Here is a 25,008-nt window from a genome sequence, read left to right on the forward strand (position 1 = left end):
ACCCGCCCGACGAATACGCAACGTGTCGTATTATTATTAGTACAGTTTAGCAATTTCACGCCCGCGAATATTTTTGTTTTCTTAGGATTTTATATATACTTACTACTAGCCGTAACGATACCAGAAAGTGGCTGGAATCTTCTCTCTATTAGCAATGGAGGGAGGAGGAACGGACCAGTAGACATTCAAAATGGCTGCCGCTCCAGCCTCGGCACATCTACCGCAGGCGGAGGGATACGACTGACATCTCTCGCCACCCGTTGGGGCGCTTTCCGCGGTACCTGTGGAAAGCCTTGGTTTCTATTCACTCCTCGGTGGTTGTATCCGGTCTAGAGCCCGCCTACTACATCCGGTAACTTGACACACACACACACACACACACACACACACACACACACACACACACACACACACACACACACACACACACACACACACACACACACACACACACACACACACACACACACACGCACACACACACACACACACACACACACACTCTCAATTCAATTCAATTCAATTGAGCTTTATTGGCATGAGAAAACATACGTTTACATTGCAAAGCAAGTGTCAAAATATAACAAAAACAGTTGAAAATGGGGAAAGTATGTATAGTTGGAGGGGTAGAGCAGTGGTGTGTTCTACCGTGTTACGCGTAGTGTGACCTGTAGAAAATGTTGGTAGCCATCTACTAACCATTTCATCCATTGAAATCCCCAAGTCCACACGCATGTCGTGACGTGCAGGGAATGACTATCGTATCCCTCAAAAAAAAACTAGAACATTGGGGTACAGTATTGTGTAAACAGAGCTATGTCACATTACGTCGTTGTATAGACCCCTTAACAGACGACGTCATACTGGCTGCGTGCAGCCAGTATGCGCGCAACGAAACCCATTATATCAGGTCTCGTTAGGACGCGTCTCACTAGCCAACACACACAAGAGGGGGTTGGGGTGTGCTGAAACCAGTGCACCCCGAAACAGGTTGGGAATTGATTGCGTGAAACAATCACCTGTGCGTCCAGGCTCAATGTTAGTAAACAAATAATTGGTCTATACATGAGCGCCAAAGTCTGACGTCATTTACGCATCCTACCTGGGTCACGTTTATTTTCCCCATTCAGAATTCCCATAGCCTTGTTAAATATCGCGTCAAATAATAATTGTGTTCCAAAAATAAACAAATGAGCCCGCGGTTTGACACATATATGAAGCATTAACTGACGGTGAGAAAACGCTAATGTTACTGCTAGGGGTGTGCCGATACACTAATTTCACGAAACGATACGATACGATATTTGGCTCACAACTTCGATACGATTTCGATACGATACGATACGCACTTTTTTTATTATGAAAATATATGGAGGAGAAAAAAAGAAAATGCAAACAAATAATTCTGTTTTTGCATTATTCAGACATGCAAACTTGTAGCTTTTCAGCTACAACGCCGTTTTGAATCCAAATAGTATGACACCTGACCCGAAAAAAAAACATGTTGTCACTCTTTTCACTTCGGGGCCGTTTGCATGCCTGATTATTATGATTGTAAAAAAATAAAAAAATAAAATAAAATAAAATTTTTCAAAAACAATATTTTTTTTCCCCAAAACGATACATATCGTCGCGAAAACGTATCGCGATATATCGCGGGACGATATATCGGCACACCCCTAGTTACTGCCTCCGAATTTGTTTCATTTTTGTCAGAAACAGATCAAATATGAGTGACTGACTATCGAGAGCCACCTCCCTGACAAAATCGCCTGGACAGTTTGTTTATTTTTGGACCATTCTTTTGAGACGATTCTAAGATGACCCAATGTTATTCTCCATAGAGAAATTACTTCCGTGAACCAGGGGATGAACGAGTGACTTCAGGACTTCGGTACTCTATATACAGGGTATAAGGCTTATTGAAACAAATAGCAGCAATCTTTTGCAGTCACTTTGGGACAAATTCCAGCATTTTTTCTCAAAACTCCACACACACCCACCGTTTCCGTATCCGCTCTAGAGCGGATGTGCACAGCGCGCTAAGTGAATTGAGCCCAGTCTGCTGTACCTCCGCCGTTCGACGGGGTCGCGCGGCGCAGATCTACAAGCTCACTGCGCGACGCAGAGGCCACTTGTCCCGAGCTTGTAGATCTGCTGTTTTTCTACCTTCGTACGGCGAAGTTTATTGTCCCAAAGGTTCACGCCGCGGACGGAACTCTGCATAGCTAGCTAGCTGCCTGCTGCCTCCCTGTGGGACTTGACCGTTTTTCAGGCTTTGCTTTTTTTTATACCTCTGAAGCTTTTTCTTCTCCACCGTTTTCTCTTCAGAGAACTACACTTTGCTATGCTATATTTCACTGGACAACATGGGTAATCACAGTGTTCTTTTTATATCAGCGAAATAGAGGACTAGTTACTGTATTGCTTTGCTGCATATTGTATTATGGTTTCATTGCTTAGACAATAATAAGCTGGTTCTTCTTTCTTTAACATGTTTTTTTATTGCGTTGCACCGAACGAGGAGAGCTAGCTAGGCTAGTTTTACGCTAGCTGATGATGATGGGTTCGGCTGAGAACATTATTTCCATTGGTACCAAATCGAGTTTTGATTAATTGATTGCTTATTATTAATATAATGAATCTGATCACTGCATTATCAATGCCATCGATTTCACAGGACTTGGATAGTTTTATTAATGTATATATTTTTTTCTTATCGCACCACTGCGGATGAATATTTTAATTTTCCTATAAACGTCGTGCTGCGGTCCGTATAGCTCACTCGTGGCAGCCAGTGATGACGACTACCATGTTATTGGTTCAGTGCGGTTTGCGGGCCCCACCTAGTGGACACTTGGCGAAGTGACGACAAATGCACAGGAATGTAGGCTCTGTGATGATGCAGGTACACAGAACAGTGGTGTAAAGTAACAAGTACATTTACTCAAGTACTGTACTTAAGTACACTTTTGAGACATTTTTATTTTACTGGAGTATTTCCAATTTTTTATTATTTATACTTCTACTCCACTACATCTCAGAGGCAAATATTGTACTTTTACTCCACTACAATTATTTGAAACCTTTAGTTACTATTTACTTTGTTGATTTTGATTATCATTACAAAACCTGCGTTACCCACTTCAGCCATTCTGGCCATTTGGAAATAGCCGATCTACAAGCTCAGATCGGCTATTTTATGTGTCGCGATGCAACACAATGTGAGCTTGTAGATCAGCTATTTTCAAAAGATTTGTATACATAGAGGCATTCTGCGTAATGAGTACCTTCTACTTTTGGTACTTTAAGTACATTTTGATACCAATACTTTTGTACTTTTACTTTTTAAGTCAATTTAGAATTCAGGACTTTTACTTGTATTTCTACATTGCAGTATTGATACTTTTACTTAAGTAAAAGAAATTCAGTACTTCTTCCACCACTGCACACAACACTTTGCAACACACGTGACTGATGCAAGAACTAGGGCAGGTGCCCATTTCAGATTTTGGACAGGGGACAGCAAGGTTCACTCTGTTAGCGCAACGTGGTCCTGTAATAATGGGATTCTTACGGGTGTGATCATGTGGAAATCCAGTTTTCAAGCCAATTATATACACACAGCCCCAATGTTAAGCCAAGACCAAATGGGGGGTTTAATAACAGTGGCTTATAATGGTTAAGATGGAAATGTGACAACCTGAGGTTGGGTTCTTTCACAGCTGGAAACAAACTTCAAAAAACACTTGTCACATTGTGTTCCTACAGTTGTGCAGTTGCAGTTTGCTAGTTCAGAATCAGAATGGTTCTGTTTAAAGAACGTATTAGGTTGTGTGGTTAAATATTTAGAAGCACCCCATGTATTTACAAATATCTGCTTTTTACTTAGTTTGTTGAACCATGTTGACAACGCTGTTATTTATCACACCACCTGTTCTATTTATATGTAGGCCTTAAACTTCATCGTCTGCCTTCATTCTCATTTTTTCACATCACAGTATTGTTGTTTTTAGAGTCTAAAGAATGTAGTGTCACCAGAAATAATGTGTAAAATGGAGCAATCATATATGCACCTCATTTCGTAGCACACTACTGCAATAATAGTCTGATCTGTCCATCTCTACTATATGATAGTACTGAATGGATTTATATTTGTCCTCATGTGCTGATTTCCACTGCCTTTATCCAATTGTTTGACCCCTCCAAAATAGGCTTACTAGATGGACCTGCTTGCAGGACACAATAGCTTCTTTTTTTTTAAATCTAGGGCTAAATAAAATGAATATAAGGATCTATGGCCATGTTTATTTAATTTTGTGTGTTTGTTTTTGCATTATGCTCGTTTTTAAAACTATTCATCTAGATCTGATTGTGTTTGTTACCACCCTGATGACGGGGCCTTGGAGAACAGAGCCCCTGGTTCCAGGTGGTCCCCACTCCCCAGCTAATTGATTGATAGTTAGGAATAGGAACCAAGTGGACCCTTATCGGTCTATAACTCTGAGAGGGTACATTGTCAATTACTCTTCAGACTGACGTTATGGGTCTGTAACTCTGAGAGGGCACAAATGGAACCAAATGGACCCGTAGGGGTCCATTTGTGTTTGCATTAAGGGGGGTCCGTGACGGATATATTGGTATCGGATATCGGCCAATTATCTAAAAATATCCGAATTAATATATCGGATCGGATCGGAATTGAAAAAACCTGTATCGGTGCATCTCTAGTCCGTGGTCCATTATGCATGCATGTTAAACTGGGGGGTCCAGACTGAAGTGTGAAGCTTCAGTCCACTCAGAGAGTGGGCGGGACTCTATGGTCTGGATCCAGGCACATACTTGGGGTCTATGGTCTATGGTCTGGATCCAGGCTAGGGTCCTGAAGAAGTTTGCGAATCACTGCCAGTGTTGCCAAGTCCGCTTATTTACCGCAACTGTTGGCGTTTTTTTCCCAGAGTTTGGGATTGGTTTAAAAACGCGGTGGCTTCCTTGGCAAATCTAACAAGCCAACATGTGCTATAATTCCCCATAAGTTTGTGGAGGAGTGTGAGTCACATTGACTGACAGAATTGGTCTGGTGTCAACTTATTAAGCCCCTGGCTCAAGTATGTGTGTAATGTCATAATAAATAACCAAAACATAAATGATTATTATAGCCCTACATAGTAATTATAATGATATATGTATCTAATATTTTTTTATTAGGAATATATGGCCATATTTTTTGGGCTTGTTTTTCAAGGTGCGATGTGGCTTATTCTCTAGCAAGATTTGGCTTGTTTTTGGAGGTCGGTTGGCCTATTTCTCTCGCGAGACCAACACTGATCACTGCTGTACTACATATCCCACAATACATTGCGTCGTGCTTTTTTACGTGAGAGATCAGCTGATACCGTTGCGTCATTGCGTGGCTGCAGTGCGTTTGGTGGCTGCGGTCCGTTGGCAGAGCGACAGAAGGAAGGCTCGTCTGCGCTCGGGGCTGCTCGGTGTCTGCTGGCAGCAGCCTATCATTATCCCCATCATTTACAACATGCATTGATCCAACGAACGGACGGTGGCTTCTTTTTCTGTCGGCGAGGATGTGACTGTACTATTAGATTTATATATATATATATATTTTGGAGGGGGGGTCGTCCGTGTATGTATTTTTCTATTCTCAAGGATGGATCATGGACCCGACCCGTTTATTCATTGCTGCTTGAGTAGCCAGAGAGACCATTTGGTTGTTGTGTGATCGTCCTCCTCTTCTCTGTGGGATCAGACACCGGGTCATCAGGGCTGCAATCTGGATTTTAGACGGAGATTCGAGTTCTTGTATCGGGAGTGGGGGAGTCATAATATTATGTCAAGGCGAAAACAGACCAACCCCTTCAAAGTTAATTGTAGGTATCATCACAGGTATTGTATATTGCATTTTTAAAACGTTTTATTAGATGTCATTATGATTTGACTTATTATAACATGGTAATTGTGAGTTTTTGTTTCCCCCACTCGAGTGTTTGTCGCAAATATCCCATATGAATGAATGATTTGCTTCTCAAAACGGTGTATTTTGATCGTTTTGATTTGAATGGCATCTGATGTCAGAGGGACATCATCTAAAATGTGTTTTGTTTTGACAGTTGGAAATCATCGTTGCTGTTTTTGCTTTGTTAAGACTTTGTAAGAAAATGAATCATAACTGGACAGTAGTAGCAGTCAGCCGTTTATTGTCTTGACAGCTGATGGATGGATGTGACTTTAATCACGTTTCTAGTTGTCAGAGCTGAGGTGACGAGTGCTAACTTGATGTGACATGATGCGGGGTCCCAGTAATGTAAGGGTTTGATTCAGATCATTATGGCACTGGCAGGTATGTTATTCTCTGTCTCTGAATTGTAATTCAATTCCAATTCAAAGGAGCATAAGAAAACATACGTTTACTCTTTGCCAAAGCAAGTGTCAAAATAAAAACAGTTTAAGAAAATGAAGAAAGTTGGAGGGGGCCTTGTGTTAAACAGAGCTATGTCACGTTGTGTTTTTGTATTCATGTTTTACATACAGTGTGTAAAGATTTTTTAAACAAATGGCCGCAATCTTTTGCAGTCACTTTGGGACAATTTTCTCAAAACTATTTAAATAGTATACAAAAAACGAGTTGGATTGCATTCATAAGAAATGTTCTGGCGTACATTGTTTTTTCTTCAGCTCTCCTGTCAGTCAGACAATTGTTTGTCATCATGGGATCATGCATTATTTGTGTGCACTTGAATTAATTTATGTCAGACAGGATCTTGATATGGTTCTGATCAGAAACAGTACGTTGTAAGGCCTGTGATCAAAGGGAGAGGAGCTTAAACTTTTTTACTTTGTTGATGTCATCCATTGGGAGCTACCCTAACATCAGTAGAGTTGTTAAGAGGGTAACAGGATAGGTGGGCACTAGGGACATCTGGGCATCTCGATGTAAAATTGGCTATTTTGTCCCCAAAATGTAAAAGAAATAAGTAAAGTATACATGATTAGAACATGCTTAAACATTCGACAATTAAGGTCTAATATTTCTACAATTGCTACAAAACCTGTATATCCAGGCATTTTGGGGCATAAACAAGAAGTTGAAGAATAAAATTAATAATTAATAATTAATGATGTACCGTGCATGTTTACATCATGTGTAATTTATATTACATAAGACCATTTTTCAAATATTAAATTTTTAACATTCTGGACAAACTTTTACATTGAGGTGCCCAGATGCCCCTAGTGCCCACCTATCCTGTATTGGTGAGGGGTGATACATGAGACACACAGTTGTTATGACACATTACTAAATACCTGGGCTAGATGCACTCTTTTCCTGTAACAGTTTCATGTACATTTTTAGATCCTTTTTTTAGATGTATTTTTGTAAGAAATGCATCGTTTGTTGTTGCTGTCTAAGCTTTGTATACCTTTGTATACCTGACATTGCTGCTGCTACATCTTCAACTTCACTTTACAGTGTCACATCACACGTTTACAGGTGTAAAGGAGCGGGTGAAATCCTTAAGTGCAAGCTACGCACAAATTGCAGTTACATTTTAAACAAGAATAGGACTTAAAAAACACATATAATAGTGAAATCCTCAATTTTAATGTATCCATTTGTCACTCTGAAGGCCAGTCCACACCATCAACCATTATCCTCAAATGGCACAAGTCTGGTCATTTGGTGGTGTGGACTGGTCAGTTACACCAGCGAGACCGCCGCAACGGTCTCTAAAACGGTTTTGATGCAAGGAGTTGCATTGGTCTGGACTGGCCTTGAGAGTGTACAAATGTAACAAGAGTTAAATTAACACTGAGGATTTAAATTTTGTTGTTGGTTTTCCTCAGCACTGGCTATCAACATTCCCTGGTCCTATTTGGTACACAGCATGCAGACAGTGTTGAGATGCCTTTCTCAAGCCAGCAGGGAGGATTGTACACTACACTAAAACCTACTGAAGTTATCTGTGCTTCAGATCTGTTTTCTAAACATAGTTTGTTTAAAGGTGGGGTCTGAAATACATGTTGCAGCCGTTGCCTCAGTAATCCCTACGAGCTAATAAGATCAACTGTTAGTGTAACGGTTGTACGTATGTAGTAGGAGCCCAAGACCCTTCAGTTGACCCAGTAATGTCAGGCAAGTGGCAAAATACTACACGCTTAATTCTACATTTAACTTTGAGAAAACATAGCATTGGCTCTAACTGGAACGTTAATTATTATTTATTTTTTTGTAAATGGTATTTTCTTCAGCTAAGGCATTGATTTAGTTTTACCTGTCTGTCTTCGCTTATCTGGTATGAAATGAATGCACATTGCTGGCCCCACGAGACAGACAGACCAGACAGACAGACTGACAGACCAGACAGGCAAGGAGACAGTCTGACAGGCAGGCTGGCTGACACACACGCACTCTGTGTGTGTGTGTGTGTGTGTGTGTGTGTGTGTGTGTGTGTGTGTGTGTGTGTGTGTGTGTGTGTGTGTGTGTGTGTGTGTGTGTGTGTGTGTGTGTGTGTGTGTGTGTGTGTGTGTGTGTGTGTGTGTGTGTGTGTGAGTGAGCGCACACACAGTTCAAGACATAAGAATAAGTCCTGTTTCTCTCTGTTCTGTCTTTTCCTACCTACTAGCTACTTGTGATACTAGGTTGCCATAGAACAAACCACCTAGGCAGAATCACAAAATCAAAGCTATATAGCTTTATATTACTACCATTACATAAAAAGATATAGATACATGTTTTTGTTTTTCTAACAATGAAGACTTTGAAGATTCCTCAGACAGCAGTAGTTTGCAGGTTATTTCCCAACATGAGTTTTGAATCAGTGTTTTATTTGCAGCTCAGATGAACAGCGAGTTTTGATCACCAGCTATTTTGAAAAAGAAAGACCCCTGGTTTTATTTTGTTAATTTGACTTGTGCGGCCCCCATTCAGGGCGTGGCCATTGAGTATTAGGCCAGTAGGCCAATTGCTTGGACCCCGGAAGTGCTGCTTGCAACGCCTTCACCCTTGACTAGACTGGGATCAGTTCACTTTGTAGGTTGCTGATCCGGTCTGGGTCTAGAGCGGATACAGGAACTGTGTGTGTGTGTGTGTGTGTGTGTGTGTGTGTGTGTGTGTGTGTGTGTGTGTGTGTGTGTGTGTGTGTGTGTGTGTGTGTGTGTGTGTGTGTGTGTGTGTGTGTGTGTGTGTGTGTGTGTGTGTGTGTGTGTGTGTGTGTGTGTGTGTGTGTGTGTGTGTGTGTGTGTGTGTGCGCGCGCAAATGACCGGAAATGGAAGGCCGGCTTCACACTGGTTAATATTCTGAATGAAAACCACTCTCCACTGGTAACTGTGGAAAGCCTGGTGACTTTAGGTTGCACTCAACACACTGCCCTCCCATGGGTCATCAGCAATACACCTGCCAAATGTGAAGTTGAGCGGATGAACTGTTCTTGAGCTATGCGAAAGACAGACAGACACACAGAGATTCCTTGAATTTATAGATATTCTACGCTCGGTTTATTTTGTCATTTCTGTCAAGTAGTCTGTCAAAACGTCACTGGCGCATAGCAACTTGGCCGCGCTCGAAGATGCATATCGTTTCCCCAAAACTCACTGTTGCAGCCCAGTGAGATTCTGGAATGCTTTTTACTATGGGATTGTCATGTGCCTCCAGCGTAATAGTGTGGTGTTGGGGCAGAGTGAAAAACACAGTATTCAACAGCTCATTTTTATGTGGACTTGTCTAGGAGGAGAGTAGGTTTCGAGTCAAGATGCTGTCTTGATGAAAGATTCTTCCACGTTGAGGGGAGGCATTCTGTACCCAAAAAAGAAAAGAAATTTGTTGTTCGGCCTTCTCCGTTTTCCTGAAATACCAGGCAGGCTGTCAATTAGGCAAAGTGAGAAATGATGTGGGAGACTTGGATGATCCAATGTCTGTTCCGCCACCATTCCCATGCTCCTCAACGCTACACAGTGTCTGTGCATGGATGGAAGACAGGGGCCCCAGCACTTCCTGGAGATTCAGACAGTGTTGTGTGTCTGTCTGTCTGTCTGTCTGTCTGTGTGTCTCTCTCTCTCTCTCTGTGTGTGTGTGTGTGTGTGTGTGTGTGTGTGTGTGTGTGTGTGTGTGTGTGTGTGTGTGTGTTTTGGAGGGGACGGCCGGTGGGGAAGGGGGGGTGGGGTTGAATTCAACAGGACCCCCATTGCTTGGTGTTTGAGCAGAGTTTTGGCATTCTGTCTTTTGTCTGTTTTGTTTTGCCCCCCCCCTCCCCTCCTCCTTTTCTCCCTCTTGTGTGTCTGTTGGCTGATGAGTTTGTCTCTTTGTCTGGATTCAGTCAGACAGTGCGTCACCTCCTGCCTACAGACACACAGACTCTGAGATAACATCAGAGTGGCAGAGACTGAGGGAGGTGGAGGGGTTGGGGGGGGGGGGGGGGGGGGGGGGTGGCGAGGAGAGACAGATGTACAGACAGAGCCTAGCGGTGGGGGGATGGGTATCTCTCACACATCAATCATTGGCTGTGTGCCGTGAAGCCAGCCTGTTGTAGTAGTTCATAGTTCAACACTCCGACCCACTCTACCCAATGCTAATGAGTGCCTGGATTACTATGGGAAAAGTGCCCAAACTGTGTTCACATACCGACCCTCTGCAAGCAGTTAATAGTAGAATGATGGCTGTAGAATGTAGTCGCTGGTGTGCGTTTGAATGAAAAATACAGCTCCTCCAGATTATAGCTCTTCCTCCCTCCAATACATAGGGGTTTGTGTGTGTGTGTGTGTGTGTGTGTGTGTGTGTGTGTGTGTGTGTGTGTGTGTGTGTGTGTGTGTGTGTGTGTGTGTGTGTGTGTGTGTGTGTGTGTGTGTGTGTGTGTGTGTGTGTGTGTGTGTGTGTGTGTGTGTGTGTGTGTGCGCGCATTTGAGTGAGAGAGAAGACCGTGTGTGCGTTACCTCAGGATTGCAACAGAGGCTGTAATTACTTCTGTCAGTCTCAGGTAACTGAAGTCAGAATGTGTCTCCCATCTCTGATCTCTGTAACTGGAAAGAACGCGTGAAGGAGAAACCCTCGCTAGAAGAGGTACTCGCGCCCTGTTTGTATATATGGCTGTTGGCTGTTAAACTCTAGTGTTTGCTTGAGCAGTTTCTATTTTATTCACTGTTTATTATTATTATGTTACTATGACAAATAATAACGTTAGCTTTTATTTTTTTTACCTTGTCCTACAGCAGAGATACTGCAGAAGCATAGAGAGGATCTCTGTGCAAGGGGTTAAATCAACCACATATGGGCTGCTTTGGTATGAGGCATTATCCTCCCCCTCAGAGCTGCTGGTATAGATATAGAAACAATCAGTGCTGCGAACAAGCAGGGAGGACAGAGGGCGAGCCAGGCTGTTCAGTGTGTGGGTGGTGCTGAAAGAGAGAGAGAGAGAGAGAGAAGCACACTCTGACTAGCAGGCAGTTAGCTAGTGGAAAGGAGTGCAGGGCTGCTTCCCCCCTGGGACTGCAGCATGCCTGTAGAACGGTGCTGCCATGTATGCATGTATGTACGTGTGTGTGTGTGTGTGTGTGTGTGTGTGTGTGTGTGTGTGTGTGTGTGTGTGTGAACAGTGGGGGGTTGGGATGTAAATGAAGTCAATCTGCGTGCATGTACGTCAGAGTTCTCGTCTATGCCGATTTGCCTGTGAAGCGTATATAAATGACTGTGTGTGGATGATTATATTAAGTATCACAGCATCCAGGTCAGTGTAGTAGTAATGGATGCTCTTGGCCTTGGATGATATCACACAAGGTCCTCCTGTAAAATGACTAAATACGTTATTTGTATTTCGTCTGTACCACTGTTATCAGGAAATGGATGATTGTGGTTCTAGGTTTCAAAGCCCTTATGCAACTGAAGAGTGCAACTGCAATTGCTATTCCTAAACCTCGAATTTGGATCTGTTGTCCATTGTCTGTTTTTGAGTCCTTAATTGCCCCTGTCTTTGACATGCTCTACTGTATCATTTTTTAAATCTTGCAATGTGTGCTCTCCCTAAAAAAATCTCAAGGAACTTTCTGTTCAAATAAATAAAATCTCTCCACCATTATACAATACTTACAAAGGGAATTGATCAATGGCAACATTTTATATCGTGGATAAACAGGAAATCATTATATCATTATAATGTCACTTCTTCTGTTGAGCACCCATGATGTAGGTGAATGCATGAAGTGTTAAAATATTCATAAACTCTTGTGCCATAGCAAGCTATGCAGTTTCTATGTTGCTATGGAGATGAAACGCTCATATGGTGTATCCAACGAACAGAAAGAAATGCCTTGTAACTGTATCTCATTAAAACATTGCAAGATGATGCAATTTCTTATGCACAGGTAAAAGTTTCAGACTGTTTCTTTGTGGAATTTCTCACCAACCAGGTTGTACTTTAGGGGAAATCTTTAAAATTATTCAAGTTGGGCAAATTGTCACCCAGTAGCCAGTGTAAGAGTACAGTGACACATTGGACTAGCTATGCCTTGTTGAATTCAGTACTAGTACTGCATCTGTGGGTACAAACCTTTTCACGTTTTAAAGACAGAGCTCCATTGATGTCTGTCAAAACAGCCTATTTCATTTAATTGTTAAGTTCCTGGTCTTAATTTTAATGGTTTTAGCCTATTATGGCATATTATTTTGGCTGGCACCTGATAAGGACCGGTGTGCTGTGCAGCTTTGGTAACCGTATACAATTTTGGCTTACCATATCACAGCTTAGATTACCTTCTCTTTTTTTTTTGTTCATACCGACAATACAGGGTACGTTTATACAGTACTTTTCTATTTTTTTCTATTTTACCATTTTAAGGTTCAAGGTTCAACTTTAGTTGTCAACACTTGACCTGGGTCCCCCGGGGCTCTATACAAGGTCCACTCCCTTTTTCCCTCGACTCCACATCTCTTTACCGAAAATAGCAGATTATAGATCAGCTGTTTTTAGCGAATGTTCACCCCCAGAAGAGGGTTCATGGTTTGTGGTAAACTTTCACCACTGGCTTAAGGCTTTCCTTCATTACCCTGCCTGTATGTTTTCATGGCAGGGCCTTGTCTGACTGTGAAGAAAACAACTTGACTGGATGAGCTGTTTTCATGAAACGTAGTGGGAATGATCAGTAGGATGCCCCAAAGAGCTGATTAACTTTGGGTTGAAAAGGTCAAGGTCACAACGAAGGTCACGGTCAAGAACAGCTGGGCAGAATTTCTTGAAACTTGATGGGTATTAGTAGGCTGCCCAAAGAGATGATCAACTTTTGGGTCTCACAGGTCAAGGGTCAATGTGATGTGAGGTGTGTTGGTGCAGTCAGGGTTAGGGGTGCAACAATGAATCAAATTCATCAATTTAAATTTGTTTATCAAGAATTTATTAAGAATTATAGTAAATTAATAATTGATCCCTAATTTGGGCACGTCTCTATAGGCAGAAAGTAAAAAAAAAAAAATGAAAAAACTATCACTGAAAATAGCAGATCTACAAGCTTGATCTTGAAGAACTGCTATTTTCAGTATTTTTGCAGACATCATTGTGCCACTAAGTATAAAATCATGCCAAAAATATAAAAAAAAAAACGCTTTTATATATATATATATATATGAACTTGTAGATCTGCTATTTTCTTTATTTGGCTTGACACCGTTTTGTGACAAAATATAAAATAACACTTAAGTGGTTAATTGATGTGTTGATATATTAGAAATGCAAAAAAGAAAGAAAGAAAAAAAAACGTCTTGATTATTCAATTAATCAGGGGGAAAAGCATCGATAGAATAACCACTAAGCAGATCATCGATAGTTGAAGCCCTATTTTTCAGCAGTAGTTCACTGTTGTTGTTCTCTTCTTCCAGGGCCATTCCACACGTCAGGCATCACAGGCCTTCAGCACACTATTAACATGGACGGCAGAGATGAGTTCACAGAGGGCAGTGAATACCACCAAAGCAACTCCCAGGAATTTGATGATCAGGATAGCATCTCAGGTACTGGATGGATGAGTGGATGGGTTCAGGGAAGGGACTGGATTCCATAGGATGTCCTTGGTTCCTGAGGGGTGTTGGTGAGAGTAAGCCCTGCTCTGTGTTCTGTTGTCCTGTCTGTATTGATAGGGCTGTGTTTGCCTCCATAGAAGACAGTGACAGTGACCTCGACAACAACGGTGACGACTCGTCCTCCAACACCTCGGCCGACGACCACATGACCACCAAGAGACAACAGTGCCGCCTACACGGAGCGGGAGTCAAGGAGGTGAGAGCGCTTGATCTCTTGGCTGGTGCCAACTAGGGCTAGTACTTTCTTAGCGATTATTCTGTCAATTACTTTTTCGACTAAATGATCGAGAAGAAATACATTTTATACTGTGTGTGTATATATATATATATATATATGTATATATATAAAACATTTATATACAGTATACAGTTTCTATTTATATATTTATTTTATACTTTGTTGCACAACGGTGACCTGCAAAAATTATGAAAATAGCCGATCTAGAAGCTCACAACGCTTTGCAAGATTCGGCTATTTTCACTATTTTTGACATTTGTGAAACTTTTGTTCTATAATGACGTGCCCTAAATGGGGATCGATTATGAATCGATAATTGTATTAAATGATCTACTCTCGCAGTCATTAGAAGTCCATTAGATGAAGGGCCAGAACACAATCAAAGGATAATTTGGAACTTTGACAGACCGTTATACAATAATCAATATAAGAATTGCTATTTATTGCTATAACATTTGCTAAAGAAAGATTTGTGTCTTTTAACTGCTGCATACTGATAGAACTGTATGTAATCAAATGTCACAGGTGCAGATAGAAATACTTTGGGTAATCATTTTGTGAAGGCCACATCATTGAATGAGGACTTTTAGTTCATTAAAAAGTAAAAAAAAAAGAAAAAAGATGGTGACAGACAGACATACTCCCTTTTGAACAGAGATAAACTTTCTCTTTCATTGAATAGGAGCTCAAGGTCTCTTCTTAGATATGGAGAGAAACATTATGAAAAACATGCCTGTGAAGCACTCCCAACATGGATAAAAACATTCTTAAGGTGGGGGGTAGATATTGTAGATACGGTATTGTAAATTATTTACAAAATCATTTGCCGGGCCAATTTTGGGCCACAGGCCACCTGTTGCCTAACAATGTACTATTGAGTAGGTAGGTCGGTAAAGATAAATACCATTGCCATGTACCATAGGTAAATATAGATACCAAACAGCCCTAAAACTCGTGGATGCACCAAACCTGATTATGAATGACATGTATGAGTCATAATACAAATACATTGTCTGTGGCGCGCAACCAAGTATGAATCGGGCATAAGGCCCTCTGTTTGAAACTAAAGATCATGTCAGTTTATGTGTGACTAAAACCTTTGACGGAGCGTATTGTCATTGATGACATGAGTGATTTGCCAGAGCCTGATGGGATCTCTCTAGTTTTCATGCTCAAATCTATCATCATACAACCACACTCACAATACCTTAAGATAAGAGTAGTGCTTAGTATTGGCTGTTATATAAACAGAATAGTATAAGCAAATTATGAATTCAGTTCTGTTGACACAATCAATATGCATCTGATTAACTTACATACTGCTTAACTTACATACTGCCTCAATCCGGAAATCTCATTTCCATTTGATATCAGGAAGGAGTCTGGCCTGAGTGCCTGTCTGGGCGTTTTTGCAGAGTTCATAACATAAACTCTCCTATCACTGCGTCCTCGCTCATTGTTCTATGATTGACAACGCATGTTGGCCAATCAGGTGGAACCTGAGTGAACCCGAATGGAGCCGAGCGAAATGGAACGGCGGCCATTAAAACTTTGTCTGCTGTTTTGTCCAACTCATTGTGACACTAATTTATTCGACTAAAATAACCTATTTTTGGCATGGCCCTTTCAAAAGTCCCCTTGCGTCACGTTGCTCTGTGGTGGTGGTGGTGGAACAAACTGCTGATTGGCTGAAGGGGTGGTGGTGGAACAAACTGCTGATTGGCTGAAGGGGTTGTCAGTCAACGGTATTACTCCCGCCCACAGCCAAAAAGCCAAACATCTCCCCATGCCAGACTCACTCCTGATATCAAATGGAAATTAGATTTCCGCAGGGAGGGGTTTACCAGTCTAGTACGTACCCATTAGCAGAAGGAAATGTGCCAAAACGTTTCTTCTTCTGTGTGACTCTGTGTTACTCCTGACATCTATTTCGATGGTACATGGTGTTCTCAGGAGAGCGAGGAAGGCGGTGACCGAAGCCACAGCTTTGTGTGTCCTCTCTGCACCTTGGATTTCAGCAGCCCGGAGAAGCTTATCGCACATGTCTACCAGGTGAGAGCAGTGACCGGGTGGAGGTTAATATTATCCAATAAGTACATACAGTGGTGGAAGAAGTACAATTATTTTACTTAGGTAAAACACCACAATGTAGAAATACTCTGTCACAAGTAAAAGTCCTCATTGTGCAGAATGTTTGTCGAAATCTTTTGAAATTCAAGCTCACAACGCCTTGCACTGTATTTCCGAATAGGAAATTGGATGAAATGTTGGCTGTAGTTTTGTAACGAAGACAGTGTAACATTGCAAATAGAAACTATGCATCCTGTTAGGGGTAACACATGGCAAATAGAAACTATGCATCCTGTTTGGGGTAACCATGGAAAATAGAAACTACGCATCCTGTTAGGGGTTTTCTGTTTAAAGATCACCCTCATGAATCAGTTGTTTTGTGAACTACAGAATTTGGTGCACATATACAGTAATTCACTTGCCATTGTGTGAATAACAGGCATTGTCTGGCAGGTTTGATTGTCTTGCTCTTTTATTTCCACTGAAATTGCCCGTTGTGAGATTAACAAGGTGGAAAATGAGCAGGACAGTTTAATTGTTGATCCTGGAGGCACATTTCGCACTGCACTTTCTCCCGGCATTCTGAGATTGTCACATGAAAACAAATATCACATGAAAGCCAAAAATGCTAAACTCCTGAGTGTTAATTTATACCTGGAACCCCATTACGTAACTATACCTTTCAAGCCGGGAACCCCTTTTGGGGTTCTTGTTGCTATGTACAGTATATAGCAACATAATTTTTTTCCAGAAAACTTCTAAAAGATTTAGATGGCGTTTTTTGAATCGGCCTCAGGTCTAAATGGGTTAAGAGTGTAAAAATGGAACCAGATGGACCTGTATACGGTCACATTTGTACCCTCTCAGAGTTCAAGTAACAGTCAAGGATTTTACAGCATACCCAATACTGGTTGGTGTACTTTGAGCAACTCTCCTGTGTTTCTTTCTCCCCCTTGTCTTGATGTCTTGAACAGCACACTGCTATGATGAGCAGCAGCAAAAGCTACGTGTGCCCAGTGTGTGGGCGAGCCCTGAGTTCGCCAGGCTCTCTTGGACGCCATCTTCTCATCCACTCTGAGGACCGCCTCTCCAACTGTGCAGTCTGTGGCACGCACTTCACAGACACTAACAACTTCAACAGGTGTCTGCTTAATTTCAGCCCCTTCCCTGGCTTTGCTTGAAGCTTAAAGCTCTATTTATGTACCTTTTATTAGTGAATAAAATGTAATTGTGTCAAATCTGTATGGTATAGTATGTTAATACAATATAAGTTATACAATTGTGGTGGTTGTATTTGTTCTCACTGCTCTTCTATTGAGACATTTAGATCCTGTGTCAAGGTTGGACACGACCTTTGACACAATCCGGTTTCTGGTTTGACACGAATTGTGACCTGAAGGTCAAAATTCAATTTCTCCCCAGAGCAAGCAGGCAGGCTCTATTAGCTCAGTGGTAAAAATTAAGAAAAAGTTGCATAGTGCAGCTTTAACACACACTGCTTCCTTTTGAAGAGATTATTGTCATTTTGAATATTGCTTGTTTCGCTACAATAAATCTTCCTGTTGAGGGACTCCTAGACAAGACTTAGGACATTTTCAGTTTCCTGTCTTTCATCGCATTTCTGCTGTATTTTTAAAAGTTACATTAAAAAATAGCCATCTAAAGTCTCTCTGACCAAAGGCAAATCCCAGTACTAACTTTAAAAGTTAGTGTGTGCACTCACACACAGCACACACAGCTCAGCGCTAACTTGCTAATTGTCCATGCTGACAAAAATGTAATAAAATGTTTCGTAGAAGCTTGTAAATCGGACATTTTTGCTATTTTGGAAATCGTATTTAAGTGATTAATGGTCCCAGTTTAGATTTTTGAAAATTTGGTCACCGTAAATATAGTGGCTGGAATGTTATTTCAATGGCAACCCACAACAGCCAAGTACAGAGGATCAAGATCAACATCCCTTCCATAACTTCCATTGTTCCTGTGTGTGGTGTTGAAGATGGTGTCGCTATGACAACCAGCTACAGCGAGCCGCTACCGTGCAGTGGGAAAACAGCTTAACACTAGGGGTGCAACAGTTAATTGAACTAATAAATTTAATCGATTATAAAAAATAACCAATCATTTGATAAAATAATTGATTCATAATCGATCCCTGTTTTGGGCATGTCATTATAGGTGAAAAGTTAGAGGAAAATAGCTCACAATGCATCACAAGCTTCTGTATCTGTGATTTTCACTATTATTGGATGACTCTGAAAAAGTAATGGATAGAATAATCGCTAGGAAAATTACAGATAGTTGCAGCCCTAGAAGAAACCTGTCTGAAAGCAGGTTATTATTATTATTTATATATTTAATCACCATATCACTGTCCTTTTACACAGGGACAAACTCAAAGAAGTCCTCAACCCATGCAGCATGGACTGTAGCAGTGGAAGGGACAGCTTCTCAAACAGCACCATGGCAAACCCAGGCCCTGGCCATCGCTCATTACAAGGACCAGGCCCCAGCGCAAATCCCAACCCATGTCAAAGCACTCGTTCCGGCCAAGGGCAAGCCCCCAACCCATGCCAGGGGCCTCGGTCATGCCACGGACAGGGTCCTAACCCCTGTCAAGCCTCTCACTCATGCCAAGGACCAGGGCCAAGTCCCAGCTCAAACTCGTGTCAAGGCCCTCGCGCGTGCCAAGGACCCGGCCCCGTCTCTAGTCAGTGCCATGGCCCCAGGTCATGTCACGGCCAAAACCCAGGATCCGGGCCATGCTCGGGCCCAGGACCGTGTAGCTCTGACCAAGGCCCGTCATTCCCGTCCTTGCCAGACAGTCTCCTGACTGGAGGCTCGTCACTTCCCTCTATTCCTGATAGTCTCAGCTCCTCCTCCGCGGGCCTGCCTTCTCTACCAGACCTCCTCAGCCCCATGCCGGTGTATCCCGCCGGGGTACTGCTGGTATGCAACAGCTGCGTGGCATACCAGCAGCTCATGGACGCCCAGTCGCCCATGCGGAAATGGGCCCTGCGACGGAAGAACGAGCCGCTGGAGGCGCGCATTCATCGCCTGGAGCGCGAGCGCACTGCCAAGAAATCCAAGCGGGCGCACGAGTCTGAGGAGGAGCGGGAAATTAGGAGGTTGCGGGACCGCGAGGCCAAACGGATGCAGAGGTTGCAGGAGAGCGAGGAGCAGCGGGCGCGCAGGCTACAGCGAGACAGGGAGGCCATGCGTATGAAGCGGGCCAATGAAACGCCCGAGAAGAGGCAGGCCAGGCTCATCCGCGAGAGGGAGGCCAAGAGGATCAAACGCAGGCTGGAGAAGATTGACCCGTCTCTGAGGACACAGATAGAACACGACCCTGCCGCCATGGCCGCCCTCACGGCAGACATGAGTCTCTTTCAGTTCCCTTGCCCGATGCCTGTCCCCTCTATTGACAACGGCTTGTTCATGAAGCTTCCCTAGTCCCAGCAGGCCACTGGGGGGCAGAGTTTTGAGTTATGGCAGTGTTTAATGACTCCACACTCCACTATCAGGTTGCCATGGTCAACAGCGAACCTTTCCCAGCTGGTTTACCTGTAGATTTTCTCTGTCTGACACAACTTGTCACACAAACTGCTTTGTTAAATACAAACAAAAAAAGAACTACATTAATTTATTACAGTTTAGAAGAACTTTTCCCACAGGGTTTAGAATGTTTTTTTCCTGTATGGATCATATAAAGAAGCATGTTGTAAAGAGATTTATCTGTTCATAACGTGGGCTAGCAGATTTAAACACAGCTAGGAGCAGTTACATAGAGGAGGAGATCTTTTTGCACATGGACCTTCAAGTGGTGGGAGGAGGGACTTGTAGCAACAGCCCCCTCCCTTCTGTTATACCAGTGGTTCTCAAAGTGGGGTCCAGGGACCCTCAGTGTTCATTGAGGGGGTTCCAAATGGACCCTTACAGGTGTGTAACTCTGAGAGTGTGCAAACGGAACCCAAATGGATCCTTAAAGGTCTGTAACTCTGAGAGCGTGCAAATTTGTATGCTTTCAGAGTTATGCAGGTCCTTGAAATAAAAAACAAGTATGAGAACCACTGTGTTCCACTCTGCCAGCCCAGCAGTTTGGGTGCACTGGTAGCTACACCTTCCTTCAGGCTGCCAACGTGGGTCCCTGGGAAGCTTCTATTCACCCAGACAACTACCTCACTAGGGGGCCACAGTCGTGTCCTCTGTCCTGTGGCCTACTGCATTTCCAACTCCAGGCTTCCAAAGCTCTATAAACTCTACACTACTTCAGAAGATGCAGGTTGTTTTCCCACAGTTTTGTGTTTTTTTTTTTTTTTGCATAATATCCATCAGGCACTTAATAGGACAAAAACATTCACAGGAACATTTCAGATGTGTACAATGTGAATATGTCACAGACATTTGCTAGATTTGCTTAAAGTCATACTGTGTAACATTCATCATAGTAGTCTTTTTTGGCGACATGGTGGTAGCTCCATGTCATTACAGCGTTTGTATACTTTATACTGAAGGAGCGCAAGGAAATTAATGCTGCAGGATCCTAGAACCTGAAAATATTTTGGAACGACACATCATAAACTGTATTTATTAACGTTAAAATACATACATTAACCCCCCATTATGCACCAAAAAAGATACAACAAATATTGTTAATGTGTAGAGAAGTTGTCAAAATGTATGTGGAATGGTTATTTTGAAAAATATATGGGTGAAAGATAATAACAAAAATGACGTATGTTTAATTGAAAAGGTTACATAGTATGACTTTAATAACATTTTCATTATTTGGCTATATTGTGAATTTCTTTGTCCTATTCTTTTTTTTTCCAAAAGTGTGACATTCCCTCTCATCTTATGAGTTCATCTTAATACATACTGCCTCTCATAATGTATCTTTGCCAACATCTGAATCTATGGTTATTCTCTTTTTTCACTGCTACACTCCATAAGCTTTGCCAAATGATTAATAATGTCATTATTATATTTTGTTTGTTGTTGCAGAGCATCTTCTTGGCTCATGAAAACCCCGTCTGTGCTGCTGTTACTGTACTGTACAATACATTAGTTACCTCTTGTATATTTGGGACTCAACCAGTGGTGGACAAAGTAGGCTACTCAACCCCAGTACTTGAGTCAAAGTATAGATACTCCTGATCAAATATTACTCCACTACTAATGCAAGTTGCTCTGTCAAATGTGTACTTGAGTTGAAGTACCGGAGTTCAAAAGTACAAATTATAAAGTACATTTTAAGTTGATATCAGTGCATTGCTGTATTGATTTTCCAAACATTTTCTAAAAATAAATAATAGTGAAAATAGCAGATCTACAACACGCTCTCAACGTGTCGCATCAATCTGCTATTTTCACTATATTTGAAATAGGGCTAAAGTGATTCATTCATAATATACTTTTTACCTACCTAGAAACGTATTTGAATTTGAAATGCACTCGAGTGAAAGTCATAAGTATCCAAAAATGTACTTTACTCAAGTAAAGTACAGATACTCAAAATATTTATTTTAAGTACAGTACTCAAGAACATGTACTTAGTTACTGTCCACCACTGGACTCAACACATTGGGGGATATTGTATTAGGAAATGTTTCATTAAGTTAAGAAATTTTCGAATATTTCCTTTGTTCATAAGAGTCATTGGTTGACTACTGCCCCGAAGAAATGACATTTTTTTACTCAATATCTCAGAACGGACACATAAATAAATATGTTGTTACACAGATAAATAAATACATCCCCTTCAGGCAATCCGTGTAATAAAAGCATCCTCATGCTCTGTAATGATTGTTCAACTCCAGTAGACTGCAACTGTACAAAGTGCAGTACCTAATTATTCCACTTAAATTGTGGATAATCTTTATGATTCAGTTATGTATTTATCAACTGAATTACCTAAATATATTAAAAGATTTGTATGTCAGGGATTATTGTGTGGTTTTTAAATCCTCACATCCCTGCTTTACATTGTTTATAATTTTCTGTCTTATCTCTCTGTTGATTAGCACTGAGGCAAAATACAACTGTAAAGCCCTACATACGTGAGGAGAGAGGTTCCCTTACACTATACCCCGTTGACCTCATTCCAACACATATTTATGCAATATGATGTGAATATATTTTTCTTGTGGAAATTATTTTATTTTGTTTAATGGTATAAAATTGTTTAAATCAGATGCTATGTTAATCTGCTCTTTTCTTTTCTTGTGTAATTTCTTACCTGTAAGGTTACCTCCAATGTTTCACAACTTTTCTCCTGATGCAAATATCTGCAGTGACAAATTACCGGTTTCAGAAATATTCCACAAGAACAGTGGTTCTGAAAGTGGGGTCCAGGCAGGGACCCTCAGGGTTTCTTGAGGGTGTTCCAAATGGACCCTTACAGGTCTGTAACTGTGAGAGTGTACAAATGTACAAACTCAAGAGTATACTAAATGGAACCAAATGGAACCTTATGGGTCCATTTGGTTCCATTTTGTATGTTCTCAGGGTTAAAGGGGGTCCTTCAAATTATTTGAGAACCACTGCACAAGAATATTAGCGACAGGAACTCCCAACTGGTTCAGTTTGAGTCGCTCTTGGACAAGAGCATTTCTTTAACCACTGAAAATGGCCGATATACAAGTTCGCAATGCAACACTTTGTGAGCTTGTAGATTGGCTGTTTGAAAATATTTAAAATGATTTGAAGATTTTCACCTGTGACGTGCCCATAATAGGTATGCCCGGTTTAAAGTGGTTAATTTGCTCTAATAGCTTTCTTAGCAACAAAGAACACTACATGGATATTTTCCCAAGTCTTGTCTAGGAGTGGCTCAAACCTCTATGCAACAGGGGTGTATTTATTCCAGGGGAAATTGAGACACTTTCCACTGAAACTATGCAGAACAAGATTTAAATTTAAAATAATGGACTTCAATGTATAGAGCTTAGTTACTCAGGCAATATAACTCAGTGAGGGCTCAGGCCCTAGATACAGCACCCTGATTGATAAAAATCATTTATAGACCTCCATTTATATAATTTGCTAGGATATATTGAGGTTGGAGTGATCTTAAAATGGGTCTTTTCGACGACAAGAACAAAATGAACCATGCCGTACATTCGTACAACGTATTTCACAGGTTCTGGATTTGTTTCCATACGCTATGGCTTGGTTTCAGATATGGTTCTCAGAACCAAATTTTGGCCCTGCTCAGGAGGTGGTACTAACCCAGAACGTATACTTTCAAAAAATTGTTTTGAAAATAGCTCATCCACAAGCTTGTAGATCAGCCATTTTTTATGAGGTTTTAAAAAAACAATTATGAGTCTGACATACCTCCCCCTTCAGGGGTGGTTCTGGAAAGTGTCGGGTTATGGAAGGTTCTGGGCTACCCTTCATAGTCGAAAAGAGCCAACAGATACTGCATTTTTCTTCTGGATCTCAATCTTGATCAGCACAGTGACAGACTGCCATTAGTGTGCCATGACAAAGACAGCAGGGAGACCGGCTGTCCTTGTCATGGCACACTAATGGCAGATCAGTAGGCAAGATCAAGTGGTCAGGTATATAGGTCAATTCTGTCTTTGGTTCATCACCTACTTGTGTCTATGAATACTGGGTATTCTCAGATGTTGCTTTTTGATTTGGTGCCGATATTGCCATCGTCGCCTGCTTTGTCCTACAGTGGAAGAAAAAAAGTTGGGCCTTAGTTATGGCAAACCATTTCAACTGCAGTACTTTTGACAATTGTCATTTCAAGCAGTACTTTCAGAATGAATTAAGTAAGCACTGCATGTTGTGAAACTGCATTTGTCCTAGAATGGTTCAATATGAGCTTGTGTTCTACTGTTAGTTTATGCCTGCCTGTTTTTATTCAATTTAAGCAAAAGAAAATGATCTTTTCATATGTTGTCAAAACGTTGGCCTTTTACCAAGTCTATCAGGATTTTCTCTCTATGTCCATGTTTACAAAAGAAATCTTTCTGAAAAAGGCCAAAATGAATGAGTTAAATAGAGATGGAAATGATACCATTTATGCTAGCTCTGTTGTCATGTGCATACTCAATGGGAGGCATTTTGGGGAGGCCGCCCTCTTACTATATTAACAGATGTACAGATCATAATAAAACCTGGAATAGAATGTGGAAAATAAACATTGACTTTATTATAATGTCCAAGTATCCATCTCTTCCCTTCTCACTCCCCCATGGTCATGTCAGACACAAGCAGAGGTGGAAGTACTCAGATTGTTTAAGTAAAAGTAGCAATATCCCAATATAAGAAATGCTGTTATAAGTCAAAGTCCTGTATTAACAATTCTACTTGCATAAAAGTATAAAATTACTCACGATACCAAAGTAAAAGTACTCAGACTTTCCAAAACCTCAAACTCATAAAACCAAATCTACCAGCTCACGTGTCATCGCGATGCGACGAGCTGAGCTTGCAGATCTATTTTTGAATAGACATATCAGATAGGGCTTATGTGGTTAATGTATGTTTTGTAATAATCCAAATATACCAAGAAACTAGTGACTGAAGCTTTCAAATGGTTGTAGTGTGTAAAAAGTACAAATTTGGCTCTGAGATGTAGTAGAGTATAAGTATAAAGTCTGAATAGTA

General features: G+C 41.4%; 2 protein-coding genes across 6 annotated transcripts in view; one reads left to right on the forward strand and one right to left on the reverse strand.

The window, feature by feature from the left end:
* ap1g1 (adaptor related protein complex 1 subunit gamma 1) overlaps window positions 1-237 on the reverse strand; it is a 32,273-nt gene extending 32,036 nt beyond the window's left edge. Inside the window, exon 1 of one of the 2 annotated variants that reach the window (XM_084063275.1) lies at window positions 104-237. The gene's annotated coding sequence lies outside the window, so the exon portion shown is untranslated. The remainder of the gene's footprint in view (window positions 1-103) is intronic. The other variant, XM_084063276.1, reaches the window with a different exon arrangement.
* znf821 (zinc finger protein 821) lies at window positions 213-22,577 on the forward strand. 4 transcript variants are annotated; one of them, XM_084063320.1, is made up of 6 exons: window positions 213-352; window positions 13,875-14,006; window positions 14,153-14,271; window positions 16,267-16,365; window positions 17,358-17,524; window positions 18,771-22,577. In XM_084063320.1, the coding sequence occupies exons 2-6, from the start codon at window positions 13,922-13,924 to the stop codon at window positions 19,834-19,836; spliced, it is 1,536 nt and encodes a 511-aa protein (XP_083919446.1). In that variant the 5' UTR covers window positions 213-352; window positions 13,875-13,921; the 3' UTR covers window positions 19,837-22,577. The 4 variants fall into 4 exon arrangements, with proteins under 4 accessions (XP_083919446.1, XP_083919445.1, XP_083919444.1 ...); XM_084063319.1 differs by lacking the exon at window positions 213-352 and adding an exon at window positions 2,237-2,373; XM_084063318.1 differs by lacking the exon at window positions 213-352 and adding an exon at window positions 5,307-5,885 and having other exon boundaries at window positions 14,156-14,271.
* Window positions 22,578-25,008: the final 2,431 nt, after the last annotated feature.

The sequence above is a fragment of the Gymnoscopelus microlampas genome (assembly GCF_963454915.1).
Source record: "Gymnoscopelus microlampas genome assembly, chromosome: 1".
Taxonomy (NCBI): Eukaryota; Metazoa; Chordata; class Actinopteri; order Myctophiformes; family Myctophidae; genus Gymnoscopelus; species Gymnoscopelus microlampas.

Bases quoted from the DNA above. Each gene is read 5' to 3' on its own strand.
- znf821 (XM_084063317.1), top strand. From the start codon at position 5,846: ATGTCAAGGCGAAAACAGACCAACCCCTTCAAAGTTAATT. The intron at 5,886-13,874 runs GTAGGTATCATC...CTCTTCTTCCAG, and splicing joins CAACCCCTTCAAAGTTAATT to GGCCATTCCACACGTCAGGC. The intron at 14,007-14,152 runs GTACTGGATGGA...TTGCCTCCATAG, and splicing joins TGATCAGGATAGCATCTCAG to AAGACAGTGACAGTGACCTC.